Source organism: Salvelinus alpinus, chromosome 29 (genome assembly GCF_045679555.1).
Source record: "Salvelinus alpinus chromosome 29, SLU_Salpinus.1, whole genome shotgun sequence".
Taxonomy (NCBI): domain Eukaryota; kingdom Metazoa; phylum Chordata; class Actinopteri; order Salmoniformes; family Salmonidae; genus Salvelinus; species Salvelinus alpinus.
Window position 1 is genome coordinate 15196468 of NC_092114.1, and position 19350 is coordinate 15215817.

The window sequence follows — 19350 nt, forward strand, 5'->3', positions numbered from 1 at the left end:
ATATTACAGCAGTTATGATGGTTATTGATTATTTATTTACGTTCTTCATCGTCACGGTTATACAATTACCGTACCAGCCCTACTTGAGTTTTTGAGATCATGCACACCCACTCCCTCCCCTCCCTCGGCTCCAGGCTGCATCCAGCAGCTGCGTCTGTCAAAGCTGCAGCCCTGAAGAACCATCGCCTCGACAACCGCAGCCTCTCCACGCCTCGTCACCAAACGGGGCTTTGATCAATAAGAGACAACTCTCTAGCCTCTCTAGGCTGCTTTTGACTAGGGCCCATAGGTAAAAAGGGACGCATCCTCTAGTATCTCTCCCTCTCTGCCACTTCAGCACTTCCAGACGGCACACCCCCAGTGTAGCGTTTCATTAAAAAAAACATTAACAAAAGTGTTTATTTATTCAGAGTTATATTTTCTACCAGCTACTCTACAGGGCAATGGTGATAATTCAGAGCCGAGACTTCAAGAGAGAGAAACGGTTTGCAGCACTCGAACGCCTCTCTCTCTCTCAAAGCTTTTCTTCTACGAGGTAAAACTTCAAAGGAGATGGGTAATAATACAGATGAGTTACTGTGAATAGCATCGTGAAGCTCTGCTCCTCTCCTGTCACGGCAGTACAAACTAAAGAGGGTCATTACACTAGGGAAGGACTGGGACAACGTTAAAGTATATGTCCCAAAATGGCACCCTAATCCCTACCTAGTGCATTACTTTTGACCAGAGCAGTACTATTCATGGATTTCACGTCAATACATTGCTGAAAGTATTATGAGGTCCGACTGAACTTTCTACTCTAGAGTACATTTCAGTGACTTGGAAACACAATTACATTTTCTAAAGGTAAATAATTAGTAGGAAAACCTTTTGTCATCATTGTGATGTCGTCAAATTGACTTTAGAATAGCTAACGTTGTGAGGGGAGAGCACCAGATTTTAGCTAGCTAATGTTAGCATTGCTAGCATTGTTGCTAACGGCAACGTTGCCATCTATCTAAAGTAAATCTGACGACATCGCAACGATGACAAAGTTGTTTCCCACTAATTATTTGCCTACTTTAACAATGTCATTTTATTTCCAAGACACTGTAGTGTAATTTAGGCAACATTATCATTAACACCTGTTTAGAATGAATGGACAAAACTAAAAAGTTGTTCCCCAGTCCCCGGAGAAAGTTCATAACAATGGCGTGACCCGGCCGTGAAACTCACGAATACAGGGACTAGAGTACCGTCAGTGTCATAGTGACATGGGCCATTAAACACTATATAACAATCTCTCCTTCCATACAATATGTTGCGATACACATTTTATTTATGTGTATAATAAAATACTGAAATTACTATTACTTATACCACTGCTTTGTATAGTCGATTCTGACAGGTCACGAGTATACCACTGCTTTGTATAGTCGATTCTGATAGGTCACGAGTATACCACTGCTTTGTATAGTCGATTCTGATAGGTCACGAGTATACCACTGCTTTGTATAGTCGATTCTGACAGGTCACGAGTATACCACTGCTTTGTATAGTCGATTCTGATAGGTCACGAGTATACCACTGCTTTGTATAGTCGATTCTGATAGGTCACGAGTATCCCACTGCTTTGTATAGTCGATTCTGATAGGTCACGAGTAGAAAAATAGTAACAGTAAATAGTAGAGATAGTTGTATATATTCAAATCAAATCAAACTTTATGTCACACGCGCCGAATACAACAAGTGTAGACCTTACCGTGAAACGCTTACTGACAAGCCCCTTAACCAACAGCGCAGTTCAAGAAGAGTCATGTTGTAATATTGAACACCATTACAGAAATAATACAATCTCATAACACATGCAGAGGAATGCATTGCACACTGCAGTGGCTGGTGGAATGTTAGGTAAGAGTTTTCAGAGAGAACCAAGAACCGCTTGTAGAATCACAATGAGTGTATTTCTATGTAACCACTCACCCTGTGTCTTACAATGGAGATATATGTATAATACTGTATATATTACCACATGACTACATCCCAAATTGCACCCTAATCCCTATATAGTGCACTACTTTAGACCAGGGCCTCCTATTCCCTATATAGTGCACTACTTTAGACCAGGGCCTCCTATTCCCTATATAGTGCACTACTTTTGACCAGGGCCTCCTATTCCCTATATAGTGCACTACTTTAGACCAGGGCCTCCTATCCCCTATATACAGTGGGGAGAACAAGTATTTGATACACTGCCGATTTTGCAGGTTTTCCTACTTACAAAGCATGTAGAGGTCTGTAATTTTTATCATAGGTACACTTCAACTGTGAGAGACGGAATCTAAAACAAAAATCCAGAAAATCACATTGTATGATTTTTAAATAATTAATTTGCATTTTATTGCATGACATAAGTATTTGATCACCTACCAACCAGTAAGAATTCCGGCTCTCACAGACCTGTTAGTTTTTCTTTAAGAAGCCCTCCTGTTCTCCACTCATTACCTGTATTAACTGCACCTGTTTGAACTCGTTACCTGTATAAAAGACACCTGTCCACACACTCAATCAAACAGATTCCAACCTCTCCACAATGGCCAAGACCAGAGAGCTGTGTAAGGACATCAGAGGTAAAATTGTAGACCTGCACAAGGCTGGGATGGGCTACAGGACAATAGGCAAGCAGCTTGGTGAGAAGGAAACAACTGTTGGCGCAATTATTAGAAAATGGAAGAAGTTCAAGATGACGGTCAATCACCCTCGGTCTGGGGCTCCATGCAAGATTTCACCTCGTGGGGCATCAATGATCATGAGGAAGGTGAGGGATCAGCCCAGAACTACACGGCAGGACCTGGTCAATGACCTGAAGAGAGCTGGGACCACAGTCTCAAAGAAAACCATTAGTAACACACTACGCCGTCATGGATTAAAATCCTGCAGCGCACGCAAGGTCCCCCTGCTTAAGCCAGTGCATGTCCAGGCCTGTCTGAAGTTTGCCAATGACCATCTGGATGATCCAGAGGAGGAATGGGAGAAGGTCATGTGGTCTGATGAGACAAAAATAGAGCTTTTTGGTCTAACTCCACTCGCCGTGTTTGGAGGAAGAAGAAGTATGAGTACAACCCCAAGAACACCATCCCAACCGTGAAGCATGGAGGTGGAAACATCATTCTTTGGGGATGCTTTTCTGCAAAGGGGACAGGACGACTGCACCGTATTGAGGGGAGGATGGATGGGGCCATGTATCGCGAGATCTTGGCCAACAACCTCCTTCCCTCAGTAAGAGCATTGAAGATGGGTCGTGGCTGGGTCTTCCAGCATGACAACGACACAAAGCACACAGCCATGGCAACTAAGGAGTGGCTCCGTAAGAAGCATCTCAAGGTCCTGGAGTGGCCTAGCCAGTCTCCAGACCTGAACCCAATAGAAAATCTTTGGAGGGAGCTGAAAGTCCGTATTGCCCAGCGACAGCCCCGAAACCTGAAGGATCTGGAGAAGATCTGTAGGGAGGAGTGGGCCAAAATCCCTGCTGCAGTGTGTGCAAACCTAGTCAAGAACTACAGGAAACGTATGATCTCTGTAATTGCAAACAAAGGTTTCTGTACCAAATATTAAGTTCTGCTTTTCTGATGTATCAAATACTTATGTCATGCAATAAAATGCAAATTAATTACTTAAAAATCATACAATGTGATTTTCTGGATTTTTGTTTTAGATTCCGTCTCTCATAGTTGAAGTGTACCTATGATCAAAATTACAGACCTCTACATGCTTTGTAAGTAGGAAAACCTGCAAAATCGGCAGTGTATCAAATACTTGTTCTCCCCACTGTATATGGAATAGGGCGCCATTTGGGATGCACCCTATATCTCTCTCACCAGATTGGAGGCCCCTCGGACGGTCTCGGGGTTGAGCATGACGATCTCCGTGGTAACGTGGCCCTCCACCGCCTCTGTCATCTGCTCCACGGTGCAGTTGATTGACGGGTCTTTGATCTTGAACCAGTTGTCTGCGTACCAACCAATCAGGAACCAGACATATTTCTTCCCATAGAGTTTCTCCTTGTACACCTGTAGGGTAGAGGGGAGAGACGGGAGAGAGAAAGAGAACAGAAAGGAGTGAATGAATGGGAATGTAAATAAATATTTCAGGGGGAGAGAGAGAGAGATGGGGGAGAGAGAGAGAGAGATGGGGGAGAAAGAGAGAGAGAGATGAGAGAGAGGGAGACCGGGGAGAGAGAGAGATGGGGAGAGAGAGAGATTGAGAGAGAGAGAGAAAGCGAGAGAGAGAGAGAGAGATGGGGGAGAGAGAGAGATGGGGGAGAGCGAGAGAGATGGGGAGAGATAGATGGAGAGAGAGAGGGAATGGAGGAGAGAAAAGGAGTGAGTGAGTGAAAGGAACGGTAAAGCAAGCGATGAGCGGGCAGGTCTGTTAGACAGAAGATATCAGAGTGTATGGAACAGAGAGATAACACAGACAGAAGATATCAGTGTGTATGGAGGAAGAGATAACAAAAAGACAGAAGATATCAGAGTGTATGGAGGAAGAGATAACAAAAAGACAGAAGATATCAGAGTGTATGGAGGAAGAGATAACAAAAAGACAGAAGATATCAGAGTGTATGGAGGAAGAGATAACAAAATGACAGAAGATATCAGAGTGTATGGAGGAAGAGATAACAAAAAGACAGAAGATATCAGAGTGTATGGAGCAGAGAGATAATGAAATGACAGAAGATATCAGAGTGTATGGAGGAAGAGATAACACAGACAGAAGATATCAGAGTGTATGGAACAGAGAGATAATGAAATGACAGAAGATATCAGAGTGTATGGAGGAAGAGATAACAAAAAGACAGAAGATATCAGAGTGTATGGAGCAGAGAGATAATGAAATGACAGAAGATATCAGAGTGTATGGAGGAAGAGATAACACAGACAGAAGATATCAGAGTGTATGGAACAGAAAGATAATGAAATGACAGAAGATATCAGAGTGTATGGAGGAAGAGATAACAAAAAGACAGAAGATATCAGAGTGTATGGAGCAGAGAGATAATGAAATGACAGAAGATATCAGAGTGTATGGAGGAAGACATAACACAGACAGAAGATATCAGAGTGTATGGAACAGAGAGATAATGAAATGACAGAAGATATCAGTGTATGGAACAGAGAGATAACACAGACAGAAGATATCAGAGTGTATGGAACAGAGAGATAACACAGACAGAAGATATCAGAGTGTATGGAGGAAGAGATAACACAGACAGAAGATATCAGAGTGTATGGAACAGAGAGATAACACAGACAGAAGATATCAGAGTGTATGGAGGAAGAGATAACACAGACAGAAGATGTCAGAGTGTATGGAACAGAGAGATAACACAGACAGAAGATATCAGAGTGTATGGAACGGAAAGATAACAAAAAGCGATAAAAAGACAAATCTAGAGACATTGACGCGAGCCGTGAGCAATACAAGCTGGAATCAAATATTTCTAAAAAAGACACAAAAAAAGGATATTGTCATTCCAACAAAAATGTTAAGATATCAATCCACAGAGTTGTGAACAGCAAATGTATCTTCTGTACCTCGCAGAAAACTTTTCTGGCTTCTGTCTCGTAGAAGAGCCCCACGATGATTCTGGCATCTTGCCGCTGGGGATTCAGAGAGGGGAAGAAAAGAGTCACACAGGAGATGGGAATACACAACACACACAGGAAACAGGAAACAGGAGGGAAGCAACCACTCTAATGGGGAGGGAGTCTCAGATGTACAGGTATCGGCCGGTAACTCCACCAATAACCGATATTGAATAGAATTTAAAAAAAGGGGAATCTCATGCTGATCAGAACACTTGCTGCCATTTTCCATGATGTCATTATTGTCACAATGTATGAAATCAACTTTTGAAGCATAGTTAATGGACAATTGCTCTTTTATGAGAATTCAGTGTGTAAAAATGACACTTTTTTTACTTTTCCCGCTGTAAAATGATATATTTGCAGATATTGGATTCGGTACACACACACACACACACACACACACACACACACACACACACACACACACACACACACACACACACACACACACACACACACACACACACACACACACACACACACACACACACACACACACACACACACACACACACACACACACACACACAGGTTCCACAGAGAGACACACACAAACACATACACACACCCCCTCCCAATACCCAAACGCAATGCACCGCGCAGCACAACTCATCTTCCCCTCTGGTGTGTTACATTCATGTTGTTACCATGGTTCCTACGGCAATGACCAATTAATATCACACAACAACCCCAGGCCGGCATGCCAGGAAAGGTTATGCTAAAGTAGGCACCAGCCAGGAAGAAAGCAAGGAAGGAATGATAGGGAGGAGAGGATGAGGGGGGAGGGATGGAGAACAGAAAGGTAGAGGAGGGGAGGGGAACAGAAAGGTAGAGGAGGAACAGAAAGGTAGAGGAGAGAGGGGGGAGGGAGGGAGGGAAGGAAGGGGAACAGAAAGGTAGAGGAGGGTAGAGGGAGGAACAGAAAGGTAGAGGAGAGAGGGGGGAGGGAGGGAGGGAGGGAAGGAAGGGGAACAGAAAGGTAGAGGAGGGTAGAGGGAGGAACAGAAAGGTAGAGGAGAGAGGGGGGAGGGAGGGAGGGAGGGAAGGAAGGGGAACAGAAAGGTAGAGGAGGGAAGGGGAACAGAAAGGTAGAGGAGAGAGGGAGGAGGGGGGAGGGAAGGAAGGGGAACAGAAAGGTAGAGGAGGGTAGAGCGGGAACAGAAAGGTAGAGGAGGGAGGGAGGGAAGGAAGGGGAACAGAAAGGTAGAGGAGGGAGGGAGGAAGGGGAACAGAAAGGTAGAGGAGGGTAGAGCGGGAACAGAAAGGTAGAGGAGGGAGGGAGGAAGGGGAACAGAAAGGTAGAGGAGGGTAGAGGGAGGAACAGAAAGGTAGAGGAGTGTCATGACCTGCCCTTTGGAGGAGGATCATAGGCCCCCCCCCCCCCCCCTAAGCTCACTCTCTCCACAGTTGTATGACGGTCATAAATACCTGCAGGGAAACTCTCTCTCCCACTTTCAAAAATGGAAGTTAAATCCCTTTGTTACCACAGAGAGAGATGTTGAGGTACGGTAACATCAAAAGGTTAAATAATGAAACAGTATTTCTGTAATGTATTTGGAATGGTCCGTGGGTATTTAAAGAACAATCCTGCCGTATTTGTTAATCATTTGTATTGTAACTAAGGACAGTAGAACAACATAACTGTATCTCTGAATGTGTATATTTCCCCGTTACCAGACTTACATCTAAATGTTGTGGAACTTATATGATTAAATATTAAACTATTTGTGAGAAGATGAAATGTGATGTTAGCTTTCTAAATAACTGTTTTTCATATGAAGTCTTAACCAATTCAGTGGCCACGCCCACGTGAGCACAGACACAGCCTCTTTTTCCCCAAGTGGCCTAATGACAAAATGTACATTAGGCCAATGAGACCAACAGCGTGAGCTGAGAGGGCCGCAATGGATAGAACTCTGAAACCAGAAGAGGTAAGGACGCAGTCCAAACCTCACGAATGGTTAATAAATCTACAAAACCAAAGACTGCACATTCACATTCTGCAGCTGTATATGTAAAATTGTCTAGGAAAGTTGACCGAAGACGAGAAGAGGACATTTCCCTATCGAACGACCATTGGTACGCCTGACGTATACATTATAACAGAGCTACAACTACGAAAGACTTTGATCGCTGGTGGACAGACCAGAAACTTTCTGTCGGTTACTCCCCAGGCGGATCGATTGTTTTCAACGGAGAGACAGCAAAGACAGACACACGTAAATATGTCAATTGCAATTCCATGAGCATAGTTATCCACTGTGTGTATAATAGTGAATTCCTTTGTTTTTTCTCCCGCTTTTTCTTACATGCCCCTCCCTTTTCATTTTGTGTACCAAGCCGTCATATCGGTTTAGTCCACTAGGGACTTTTCATTGCATTATGTAGTACTCAATGTGTAACATTTCCTGTGTGTGTGTGTTTATGTAATTCTGTGTGATTATTAAGTTAGTTAGTTAGTAAATAAATAATTAAGGCAATTTGTATATCGCTGATTCATCATTAATCTAGGGTTCGTGCAGATATCAAAGAGTTTGCAACATTCAGAATATGACTGATGGGGTAATAATACATTAATAAGTGACTGTAATCGATAAGATATGAAAATATCTGAAGAGAGTTAAATTCAGAGAATAGTAACTCTTTAAACATGTCCCCGTTGTGCCCCGACTTCCTAGTTAATTCATGTTTACATGATTAGTTTAATCACGTAATCATTACACATAGAGAATTGATTTGATAATATAACAGTCTTCACTTTAATGATAGTCAAGACACGACAGGAGGTAGAGGGGGGAAGGGGAACGGAAAGGTAGAGGAGAGAAGGGGAACAGAAAGGTAGAGGAGGGTAGAGGAGGGATGGAGAACAGAAAGGTAGAGGAGAGAGGGAGGAGAGAAGGGGAACAGAAAGGTAGAGGAGGGTAGAAAGGGGATGGAGAACAGAAAGGTAGAGGAGAGAGGGAGGAGAGAAGGGGAACAGAAAGGTAGAGGAGGGTAGAAAGGGGAACAGAAAGGTAGAGGAGAGAGGGGGAACAGAAAGGTAGAGGGAGTTAGAGGGGAAACAGAAAGGAGGGTAGAGGGGGTCAACCTTATGCTCCAATTAACTTGAGTCTCTTCAAAATAAGACAGGATTTCCAGTAATGCTCGCCCTGTGTTTCTGCGGTAGTGGCGGCAGCGGTGATTATGTCTGATTCGCTACGCCAGCCGGGGCCCTTGCTGCTCCTCTGTGTGTGTGTGTGTGTGTGTGTGTGTGTGTGTGTGTGTGTGTGTGTGTGTGTGTGTGTGTGTGTGTGTGTGTGTGTGTGTGTGTGTGTGTGTGTGTGTGTGTGTGTGTGTGTGTGTGTGTGTGTGTGTGTGTGTGTGTGTGTGTGTGTGTGTGTTAAAGTCTCTCTGGGGTTTGTTCACCAAGCTCAGACGTGATTGATCTCATGTGTTCAATCACCTGGCAGTTGCCATGGCAGCAGGGGGGATAAACCAGGAAGATAGTGAGAGGGAAGGAGTGAGGAAGGGAGGGAGGTAAGAGAGAGAGAGGGAGGTAAGAGAGAGAGAGGGAGGGAGGTAAGAGAGAGAGAGGGAGGGAGGTAAGAGAGAGAGAGGGAGGGAGGTAAGAGAGAGAGGGAGAGGGAGGGAGAGAGAGAGGGAGATGGAGGGAGGGAGGGAGGGAGGGAGGGAGGGAGGGAGGGAGGGACGAAGGGAGGGAGGGAGGGAGGGAGGTAAGCGAGAGAGGGAGAGGGAAGGGAGGTGGGAAGTGAAGGAGGCACCTTGAGGTTCTTGACAGCTGGGGCGGGGTCGGTGAGGAAGCTCTGGCGAACACTGATCTCTATCCCAGCCTCCTTGGTCCTCGCCTCAAGATCATCCAACGTCTGAAGGAGAGATAAAACATGAAAACAGACATCACTCACTTCATTCAGATGCTTTGTTTAGTATTGTCAGTACAACATGTCTTGACAGAACAGACAGACACACAGACAGACACACAGACCAGGGCTGGCTCCAGGCATAAGCGAACATAAGCAGAACTCATTCGGGTTCTGAAGATAATGTTGAGAGTTAGAATAGTAGGTGCAAGTTCAAAATGTAGTTTTGCATAAGCAAATTTTCTCTTGTTTACGTCAGTCACTGACAGTCATTCAATTCGCCATGTCAGCTAACACTTGCTTTATTGCTAAATTAGTCTAGCCAGCTATCTAAACTTGGAGCATCATGTCCGGAGACCAGCCGGTCACGCAGGGCACGTGCCCAGGGCCGCTGGCCTCCAAGTGGCCCCAATTTGATTTTGTTAGTTGCTCTCACTCAGATATAATTAATATGGCATAAGTAATGGCAAAATGTGTAGAGTTGTGTGAAAACAACAGGTTGGTTGTCAGTCCCCACCTCCCTATAACTCTGAGTACGGGCATGTCATTTTGATTCTCAGTTACATTGTTTTACAATTTTGAGCCAAATGTAAATTGTGTGAGCAATAATAGGACTAAAGCGTAGTTTACATTGTTTAAGGACGTATCAGTGGAGACCACCTCTTCCAGGGAAATAGGAGACACCATATTACATTGTTTAAGGGATATATCAGTGGAGACCACCTCTTCTAGGGTAATAGGAGACGCCATATTACATTGTTTAAGGATATATCAGTGGAGACCACCTCTTCCAGGACAATAGGAGACACCATATTACATTGTTTAAGGGGTATATCAGTGGAGACCATCTCTTCCAGGGCAATAGGAGACACCATAGTTCTCTCTATACTCAGCCAGGGGGAGGAATAATTATGTCTAAACCAATTCAGGATGGGGTGAAATGCTAGAGCCTGGAAATACAACTTCAAGTTTGGTACGGATAGTCCTCCTACGTATTTCTCTCTTTGTAAGTTTGTTCATTTTATCCGAGATCGCTTACCTTGAAACTGGACTATGAATTTTGTCCCAATAGCCAGAAGGGGGAGACATGGGAACTATTGAACTACAGAAAATCAGCCGTGGCAATATATTCATTTCGACAATTAGATATTCTGCCCCTTAAAGCAACTGGTATGTAAGTCCACCTACTGAGGTTGGTTTTAATTGATTTGAGAGTTCTGTTAAAGCTCTGGCAATGGTTTTCTCTAAGGCAATAGATCTACTACCAAATATTTAAAATAGGAAACGATTGTGATTCCATAAATAGAGATAGAGTCCTCCATCAGGTTCCATAAGTAGAGATGGAGTCCTCCATCAGGTTCCATAAGTAGAGACGGAGTCCTCTATCAGGTTCCATAAATAGAGATGGAGTCCTCCATCAGGTTCCATCAGTAGAGATGGAGTCCTCCATCAGGTTCCATAAATAGAGATGGAGTCCTCCATCAGGTTCCATAAGTAGAGGTGGAGTCCTCCATCAGGTGCCATAAGTAGAGATGGAGTCCTCCATCAGGTTCCATAAGTAGAGATGGAGTCCTCCATCAGGTTCCATAAGTAGAGATGGAGTCCTCCATCAGGTTCCATAAGTAGAGATGGAGTCCTCCATCAGGTTCCATCAGTAGAGATGGAGTCCTCCATCAGGTTCCATAAGTAGAGATGGAGTCCTCCATCAGGTTCCATAAGTAGAGATGGAGTCCTCCATCAGGTTCCATAAGTAGAGATGGAGTCCTCCATCAGGATCCATAAGTAGAGACGGAGTCCTCTATCAGGTTCCATAAGTAGAGATGGAGTCCTCCATCAGGTTCCATAAGTAGAGATGGAGTCCTCCATCAGGTGCCATAAGTAGAGATGGAGTCCTCTATCAGGTTCCATAAGTAGAGATGGAGTCCTCCATCAGGTTCCATAAGTAGAGATGGAGTCCTGCATCAGGTTCCATCAGTAGAGATGGAGTCCTCTATCAGGTTCCATAAGTAGAGATGGAGTCCTCCATCAGGTTCCATAAGTAGAGATGGAGTCCTCCATCAGGTTCCATAAATAGAGATGGAGTCCTCCATCAGGTTCCATAAGTAGAGATGGAGTCCTCCATCAGGTTCCATAAGTAGAGATGAAGTCCTCCATCAGGTTCCATAAGTAGAGGTGGAGTCCTCCATCAGGATCCATAAGTAGAGATGGAGTCCTCCATCAGGATCCATAAGTAGAGATGGAGTCCTCTATCAGGTTCCATAAGTAGAGATGGAGTCCTCCATCAGGTTCCATAAGTAGAGATGGAGTCCTCCATCAGGTTCCATCAGTAGAGATGGAGTCCTCTATCAGGTTCCATAAGTAGAGATGGAGTCCTCCATCAGGTTCCATAAGTAGAGATGGAGTCCTCCATCAGGTTCCATAAGTAGAGATGGAGTCCTCCATCAGGTTCCATAAATAGAGATGGAATCCTCCATCAGGTTCCATAAGTAGAGATGGAGTCCTCCATCAGGTTCCATAAATAGAGATGGAGTCCTCCATCAGGTTCCATAAGTAGAGATGAAGTCCTCCATCAGGTTCCATAAGTAGAGGTGGAGTCCTCCATCAGGATCCATAAGTAGAGATGGAGTCCTCCATCAGGATCCATAAGTAGAGATGGAGTCCTCTATCAGGTTCCATAAGTAGAGATGGAGTCCTTTATCAGGTTCCATAAATAGAGATGGAGTCCTCCATCGGGATCCATAAGTAGAGATGGAGTCCTCCATCGGGTTACATAAGTAGAGATGGGGTCCTCCATCGGGTTCCATAAGTAGAGATGGAGTCCTCCATCGGGATCCATAAGTAGAGATGGAGTCCTCCATCAGGTTCCATAAGTAGAGATGGAGTCCTCCATCAGGTTCCATCAGTAGAGATGGAGTCCTCCATCAGGTTCCATAAGTAGAGATGGAGTCCTCCATCAGGTTCCATAAGTAGACACGGAGTCCTCCATCAGGTTCCATAAGTAGAGACGGAGTCCTCCATCAGGTTCCATAAGTAGAGATGGAGTCCTCCATCAGGTTCCATAAGTAGAGATGGAGTCCTCCATCAGGTTCCATAAGTAGAGATGGAGTCCTCCATCAGGATCCATAAGTAGAGATGGAGTCCTCCATCAGGTTCCATAAGTAGAGACGGAGTCCTCCATCAGGTTCCATAAGTAGAGATGGAGTCCTCCATCAGGTTCCATAAGTAGAGATGGAGGACTCTATCAGGTTCCATAAGTAGACACGGAGTCCTCCATCAGGTTCCATAAGTAGAGATGGAGTCCTCCATCAGGATCCATATGTAGAGATGGAGTCCTCCATCAGGTTCCATAAGTAGAGATGGAGTCCTCCATCGGGATCCATAAGTAGAGATGGAGTCCTCCATCAGGTTCCATAAATAGAGATGTAGTCCTCCATCAGGTTCCATAAGTAGAGATGGAGTCCTCTATCAGGTTCCATAAGTAGAGATGGAGTCCTCCATCAGGATCCATAAGTAGAGATGGAGTCCTCCATCAGGTTGCATAAGTAGAGATGGAGTCCTCCATCAGGTTCCATAAGTAGAGATGGAGTCCTCCATCAGGATCCATAAGTAGAGATGGAGTCCTCCATCAGGATCCATAAGTAGAGATGGAGTCCTCCATCAGGTTGCATAAGTAGAGATGGAGTCCTCCATCAGGTTCCATAAGTAGAGATGGAGTCCTCCATCTGGATCCATAAGTAGAGATGGAGTCCTCCATCAGGTTGCATAAGTAGAGATGGAGTCCTCCATCAGGTTCCATCAGTAGAGATGGAGTCCTCTATCAGGTTCCATAAGTAGAGATGGAGTCCTCCATCAGGATCCATAAGTAGAGATGGAGTCCTCCATCAGGTTGCATAAGTAGAGATGGAGTCCTCCATCAGGTTCCATAAGTAGAGATGGAGTCCTCCATCAGGTTCCATAAGTAGAGATGGAGTCCTCCATCAGGTTCCATAAATAGAGATGGAGTCCTCCATCAGGTTCCATAAGTAGAGATGGAGTCCTCCATCAGGTTCCATAAGTAGAGATGGAGTCCTCCATCAGGTTCCATAAGTAGAGATGGAGTCCTCCATCAGGTTCCATAAGTAGAGATGGAGTCCTCCATCAGGTTCCATAAATAGAGATGGAGTCCTCCATCAGGTTCCATAAATAGAGATGGAGTCCTCCATCAGGTTCCATAAGTAGAGATGGAGTCCTCCATCAGGTTCCATAAGTAGAGATGGAGTCCTCCATCGGGTTCCATAAGTAGAGATGGAGTCCTCCATCAGGTTCCATAAGTAGAGATGGAGTCCTCCATCAGGTTCCATAAGTAGAGATGGAGTCCTCTATCAGGTTCCATAAGTAGAGATGGAGTCCTCCATCGGGTTCCATAAGTAGAGATGGAGTCCTCCATCAGGTTCCATAAGTAGAGATGGAGTCCTCCATCAGGTTCCATAAGTAGAGATGGAGTCCTCCATCAGGTTCCATAAGTAGAGATGGAGTCCTCCATCAGGTTCCATAAGTAGAGATGGAGTCCTCCATCAGGTTCCATTTCTGACTCTCAAGACGTCGATAGAGGACTCCATCTCTACTTGTGGAACCCGATCATGGGAAAGTCAAAAGAAACCAGCCAGGACCTCAGAAAAAAATTGTAGATCTCCACAATTCTGGTTCATCCCTGGGAGCAATTTCCAAACACCTGAAGGTACCACGTTCATCTGTACTAACAATAGTATGCACGTTTAAACACCATAGGACCACGCAGCCGTCATACTGCTCAGGAAGGAGACGTGTTCTGTCTCCTAGAGATGAACATACTTTGAGACGAAAAGTGCAAATCAATCCCAGAACAACAGCAAAGGACCTTGTGAAGATGCTGGAGGAAACAGGTACAAAAGTATCTATATCCACAGTAAAACGAGTCGTATATCGACATAACCTGAAAGGCCGCTCAGCAAGGAAGAAGCCACTGCTCCAAAACCGCCATAAAAAGCTAGACTACGGTTTGCAACTGCACATGAGGACAAAGATCGTACTTTTTGGAGAAATGTCCTCTGGTCTGATGAAACAAAAATAGAACTGTTTGGCCTTAATGAACATCGTTATGTTTGGAGGAAAAAGGGGTTGTCAGGACCCGGTGCGAGAAACAGTCACTTAATAATTGGCAGAACCCAGAAGATGAGGCAGACACAGCAGTACTAGAGATGGTGGTTTAATGAAAAATGGATATCCTCCAAAATACAACAAAAAATCCACAAAGTGGTAAAAAACAGCAGGGAAAAACAAACCTCAAAAGACTACTCAAATACTAAACAAGAACAAAACCAGAGAACCTCTGGAAAATCCAACAAGAGAAAAGTCTATATAAAACAAGGCTTGGGCTGGGGCTGGGTGCTAACTTACAAACACTGAGCAAGGAACTAAGGAACACACAGGGTTTAAATACTAACAAGGGAATGACTTACAGGTGCAAACAATAATTGGAGCAAGAAAACAAAAGGTACAAAAAAGGTGCAAGGGGGACATCTAGTGAACAAAACCTAAACAGTCCTGGCCAAAACCTGACAGAATCCCCCCCCTAGGAACGGCTCCTGACGTTCCTACCAGCCTTCTCAGGGTGGAGGACCCTGAACTGACGAATGAGGTCAGGGTCCAGTATGTCCTTGGCAGGAACCCAGGAGCGCTCCTCGGGACCGTAGCCTTCCCAGTCCACCAGATACTGCCAGGACCGCTGCACCCGGCGGGAATCCAGTATCCGGTGGACGGTATAAGCCGACTGGCCTCCGATGACACGGGGCGGAGGGGGAGGTCTGCCTGCCGGGATAAGGGGAGAAAAAACAACAGGTTTTAATAAGGAAATGTGAAATGTGGGATTGATCTTAAGGGATCTGGGTAAGTGCAGGCGAAAAGTAACGGGATTGACTCTCCTGACAATCTTAAAGGGACCGATGAATCTCTGGGACAGCTTGCGAGACTCCACCCTTAGCGGTAAGTCCTTTGTTGAGAGCCATACTCTCTGGCCGGGGTACAGGGTAGGACCGGGACGGCGACGTCTGTTGGCTTGTCGCTGGTACTGCTGTGAGGAACGCAGAAGATTAAGACGGGCCTTCTTCCACGTAAGCCGACAGCGTCTGATGAACCTCGAGGCTGAAGGCACTCTGACTTCTGCCTCCTGGTCCGGGAACAATAGCGGAGCATAGCCAAACTGACACTCATGCGGAGACATACCAGTGGAGGAGGAGCACAAGGTGTTGTGCGCGTACTCGGCCCAAACAATGAAGGATGACCATGTGGACGGATTGTTGGAAACCATACATCTGAGGGTGGTTTCCAGCTCCTGATTCATCCTCTCAGTTTGGCCGTTGGACTCCGGATGGTACCCTGAAGATAAACTGGCCGTGGCCCCTATGAGTTGGCAGAAGGCCTTCCAAAACCTTGAGGCGAGCTGGGGACCTCTGTCGGAAACCATATCTTGCGGGATACCAAAGACTCGGAACACATGGTTAATCACCAACTCAGCTGTTTCCTTGGCAGAAGGTAATTTGGTCAAGGGAACAAACCTGGCCGCCTTAGAAAACCTGTCGATGATGACTAGGATAGTAGTATTACCATGGGACGGAGGAAGGCCAGTAATAAAGTCCAACGAGATATGGGACCAGGGTCGGTGGGGAATAGATAAAGGGTGAAGGAGTCCTTGAGGGCGGAGGTGAGAAGATTTGCCCTGGCAGCACACGGGACAGGCCTTGACGAAAGTGGCAACGTCTTCTTTTATGGTGGGCCACCAGAACTTACGCTGAATGAACTCCAAGGTGCGACCTACGCCCGGGTGACAGGTGAGGCGAGAGGAGTGCCCCCACAGAAGGACTTGGGATCTTGCTGCCTTGGGAACAAACAACCGATTAGCAGGACCTCCTCCAGGGCCCGGTTCGATGGCTTGAGCTTGTTTCACGGTATCCTCCACTTGCCACGAGATCGGAGCCACGATCTTAGCGGCCGGAAGGACAGTCATGTCAGTATCTTCTCGAATGGCAGGAGAGTAGATTCGTGACAAGGCGTCCGGTTTGAGATTCTTCGACCCGGGTCTATAGGTGAGGATAAACTGAAATCGGCTGAAGAAAAGAGACCATCGAGCTTGTCTGGAGTTCAACCGCTTCGCCTGCTGGATATACTCCAGATTTTTGTGGTCCGTAAGCACTTGAAACGGTTGAGAAGCCCCCTCGAGCCAGTGTCTCCATTCCTTCAATGCCATCTTAACTGCTAGGAGTTCACGATCCCCCACATCGTAATTCCTCTCGGCCGGGGTAAGCCGGTGAGAGAAGAAGGCGCAAGGATGAAGCTTCTTGTCTTCACCCCTCTGAGACAGGACAGCTCCAACCCCAACCTCTGATGCGTCTACCTCCACCACAAAAGGTTCATCCGCCGTTGGTAGTGTCAGGATGGGAGCAGAGAGGATGCGCTGCTTGAGTCCTTGGAAGGCCGTCTCAGCTTCTCTTCCCCACAGAAATCTTGTGTTGCCACCCTTGGTTACAGCTGAGAGAGGGGCTGCCACCGAGCTGAAGTTCTTGATGAACTTGCGGTAAAAGTTGGTGAAGCCCAGGAAACGCTGAACTTCCTTAACGGACTTGGGGGTGGGCCAATCCGCTACCGCCCCTACCTTCTTGGGGTCCATCTGGACTCGACCGGGTTCCACTATAAATCCCAGGAATTGTACTCGAGAGGAATGGAATTCACACTTTTCCGGCTTAACGTACAAATGGCTGTCTAGGAGGCGTTTGAGCACTTGTCTGACATGCTTGGTGTGTTCTTGAAGGGAGCTCGAAAAGATGAGGATGTCATCCAAGTAAACAAACACGAAGATGTTAAGCATATCCCTAAGCACATCGTTTATGAGCGCTTGGAACACAGCCGGGGCGTTGGTCAGGCCGAAGGGCATCACCAAGTATTCGTAGTGACCAGTAGGCGTGTTGAAAGCGGTCTTCCACTCGTCACCGGGTTGAATCCGCACAAGATGGTATGCGTTCCGCAGGTCAAGCTTAGTGAAGACCACTGCTTCCTGGAGCAGCTCAAAGGCTGTGGCCATAAGGGGTAGCGGGTAGCGGTTACGGACGGTTATGGCATTAAGTCCCCGGTAGTCGATGCAAGGACGTAATCCCCCGTCTTTTTTGGCCACAAAGAAAAACCCTGCTCCCGCTGGCGAGGTGGATGGACGCATGAGGCCTGCTGCCAGAGAGTCCTTGATGTAGGTATCCATAGCAGCTCGTTCGGGAGGAGATAGGGAAAAGATCCGACCCCTGGGGGGAGCAGGTGCCCGGAAACAGGTCGATGGGGCAATCGTAAGGTCTATGGGGTGGTAGTTTGGTGGCCCTCTGTTTGCTAAATACCGGTTTGAGGTCATGGTAACACTCGGGAACTCGGGACAGGTCGATGGATTCTAGAGACTCGGGAGGGGAACTCGGGGAACTTGGGAAGATACAAGTGGCTTGGCACGTAGGACCCCACTGCTTGATAGTGCCCACAGACCAGTCGATGTGAGGGTTATGGCTGTGAAGCCAGGGGTATCCAAGGACGAGAGGGAACTCGGAACACGAGGTCAGATGAAAGTTCATCACTTCCTGGTGTTGGGAAACTGAAAGTCGCAAGGGGGTAGTGACACGAGTGACAAGTCCAGATCCCAAAGGGCTTCCATCCAACGTAGTAACCCTTATGGGGTCACTTAGAGGTTCAGAGGGAACGCCATTCTCCTTCGCCCAGACACCATCCATGAAGTTACCTGCGGCTCCAGAGTCTACCAAGGCTTGAAGGGGAAGCTCGTGGTTGTCCCAGGAAAGGGTAACTGGAATGAGCAGGCGGGAGTTGGATGGATGGGAGGAGGTTATGTTTCCCGTTACAGTCCTCCCAGGCCTGCACGGGAGAGTGCCTTTTCCCTGGAGCCCGGAACACGTGGAGAGGAAATGGCCCGGTTTGCCGCAATATAGACAGCATCGCTCCCTCATCCGGCGGTCTCTCTCAGCCTGGGAGATGCGTCCAACCTGCATGGGTTCCGGTGGAGTCAGCGAGGATAAAGGTGGAGACTCGGAGCTGGGACCGATAGGAGCTAGGGTGAGAGATCTACGGTTGAGCTCTCTCTCTCTCAGACGCTGGTCTATGCGTGAAGCCAACTTGATCAGGGACTCGAGGTTGTCTGGTGGTTCCCGAGTGGCCAGTTCATCTTGGATGGTGTCGGAAAGACCCTTCAAAAAGCACACTGTGAGCGCCTCGTCGTTCCAGCCACTCGCTGCTGCCACCGTGTGGAACTGGATGGCATAGTCCGTCACGCTGCGCCGACCTTGGCGGAGAGTCAGGAGCTGTTTGGCTGAGTCAGGACCGCTGGTAGGACCTTGAAACACTCGCTTGAATTCTTCAGCAAAGGTAGAGTAGCTGGCACAGCAGGGACTTTGGGCATCCCACACAGCAGTAGCCCAGGCTAGGGCTTTTTCCGACAGCAGGGTGATGATATATGCTATCTTGGACCGGTCGGTGGGAAACGACGAGGGTTGCAGCTCGAAGGAGAGAGAACATTGGGTGAAAAACCCCTTACAAACACTCGGATCACCTGAGAACCGTTGGGGAGGCGGCAGACGAGGTTCAGCCAGGGGGTTAACTGCCACGGGCACTTGAATCTGATGAACTGGAGCAGAAGCGGTTGCAGGAGAAAGTTGATCAGAAATCTGCTTTATGGAAGTCATCATCTCCGACAGAAGTTGAGAATGTCCAGCCAGTAAGGCCTCTTGCTGAACCAGAGCAGCTTCGTGACGTTGGACAGTCCCCTCGTGGTGGGACAGCATGGGAAAAAAGTCCTGGGTACTGGCTGCCTC

At 46.7% G+C, this 19350-nt stretch overlaps 1 protein-coding gene across 1 annotated transcript in view; it reads right to left on the reverse strand.

Annotated features, from left to right (window-relative positions):
* Positions 1-19350, reverse strand: part of LOC139559107 (gamma-aminobutyric acid type B receptor subunit 1-like) — a 239464-nt gene that overhangs the window by 89376 nt on the left and 130738 nt on the right. The window contains exons 9-11 of the mRNA XM_071374826.1: positions 9389-9490; positions 5574-5639; positions 3858-4049 (exon numbers count right to left, since the gene is read on the reverse strand). Coding sequence (XP_071230927.1) covers positions 3858-4049; positions 5574-5639; positions 9389-9490 — 360 coding nt within the window. The remainder of the gene's footprint in view (positions 1-3857; positions 4050-5573; positions 5640-9388; positions 9491-19350) is intronic.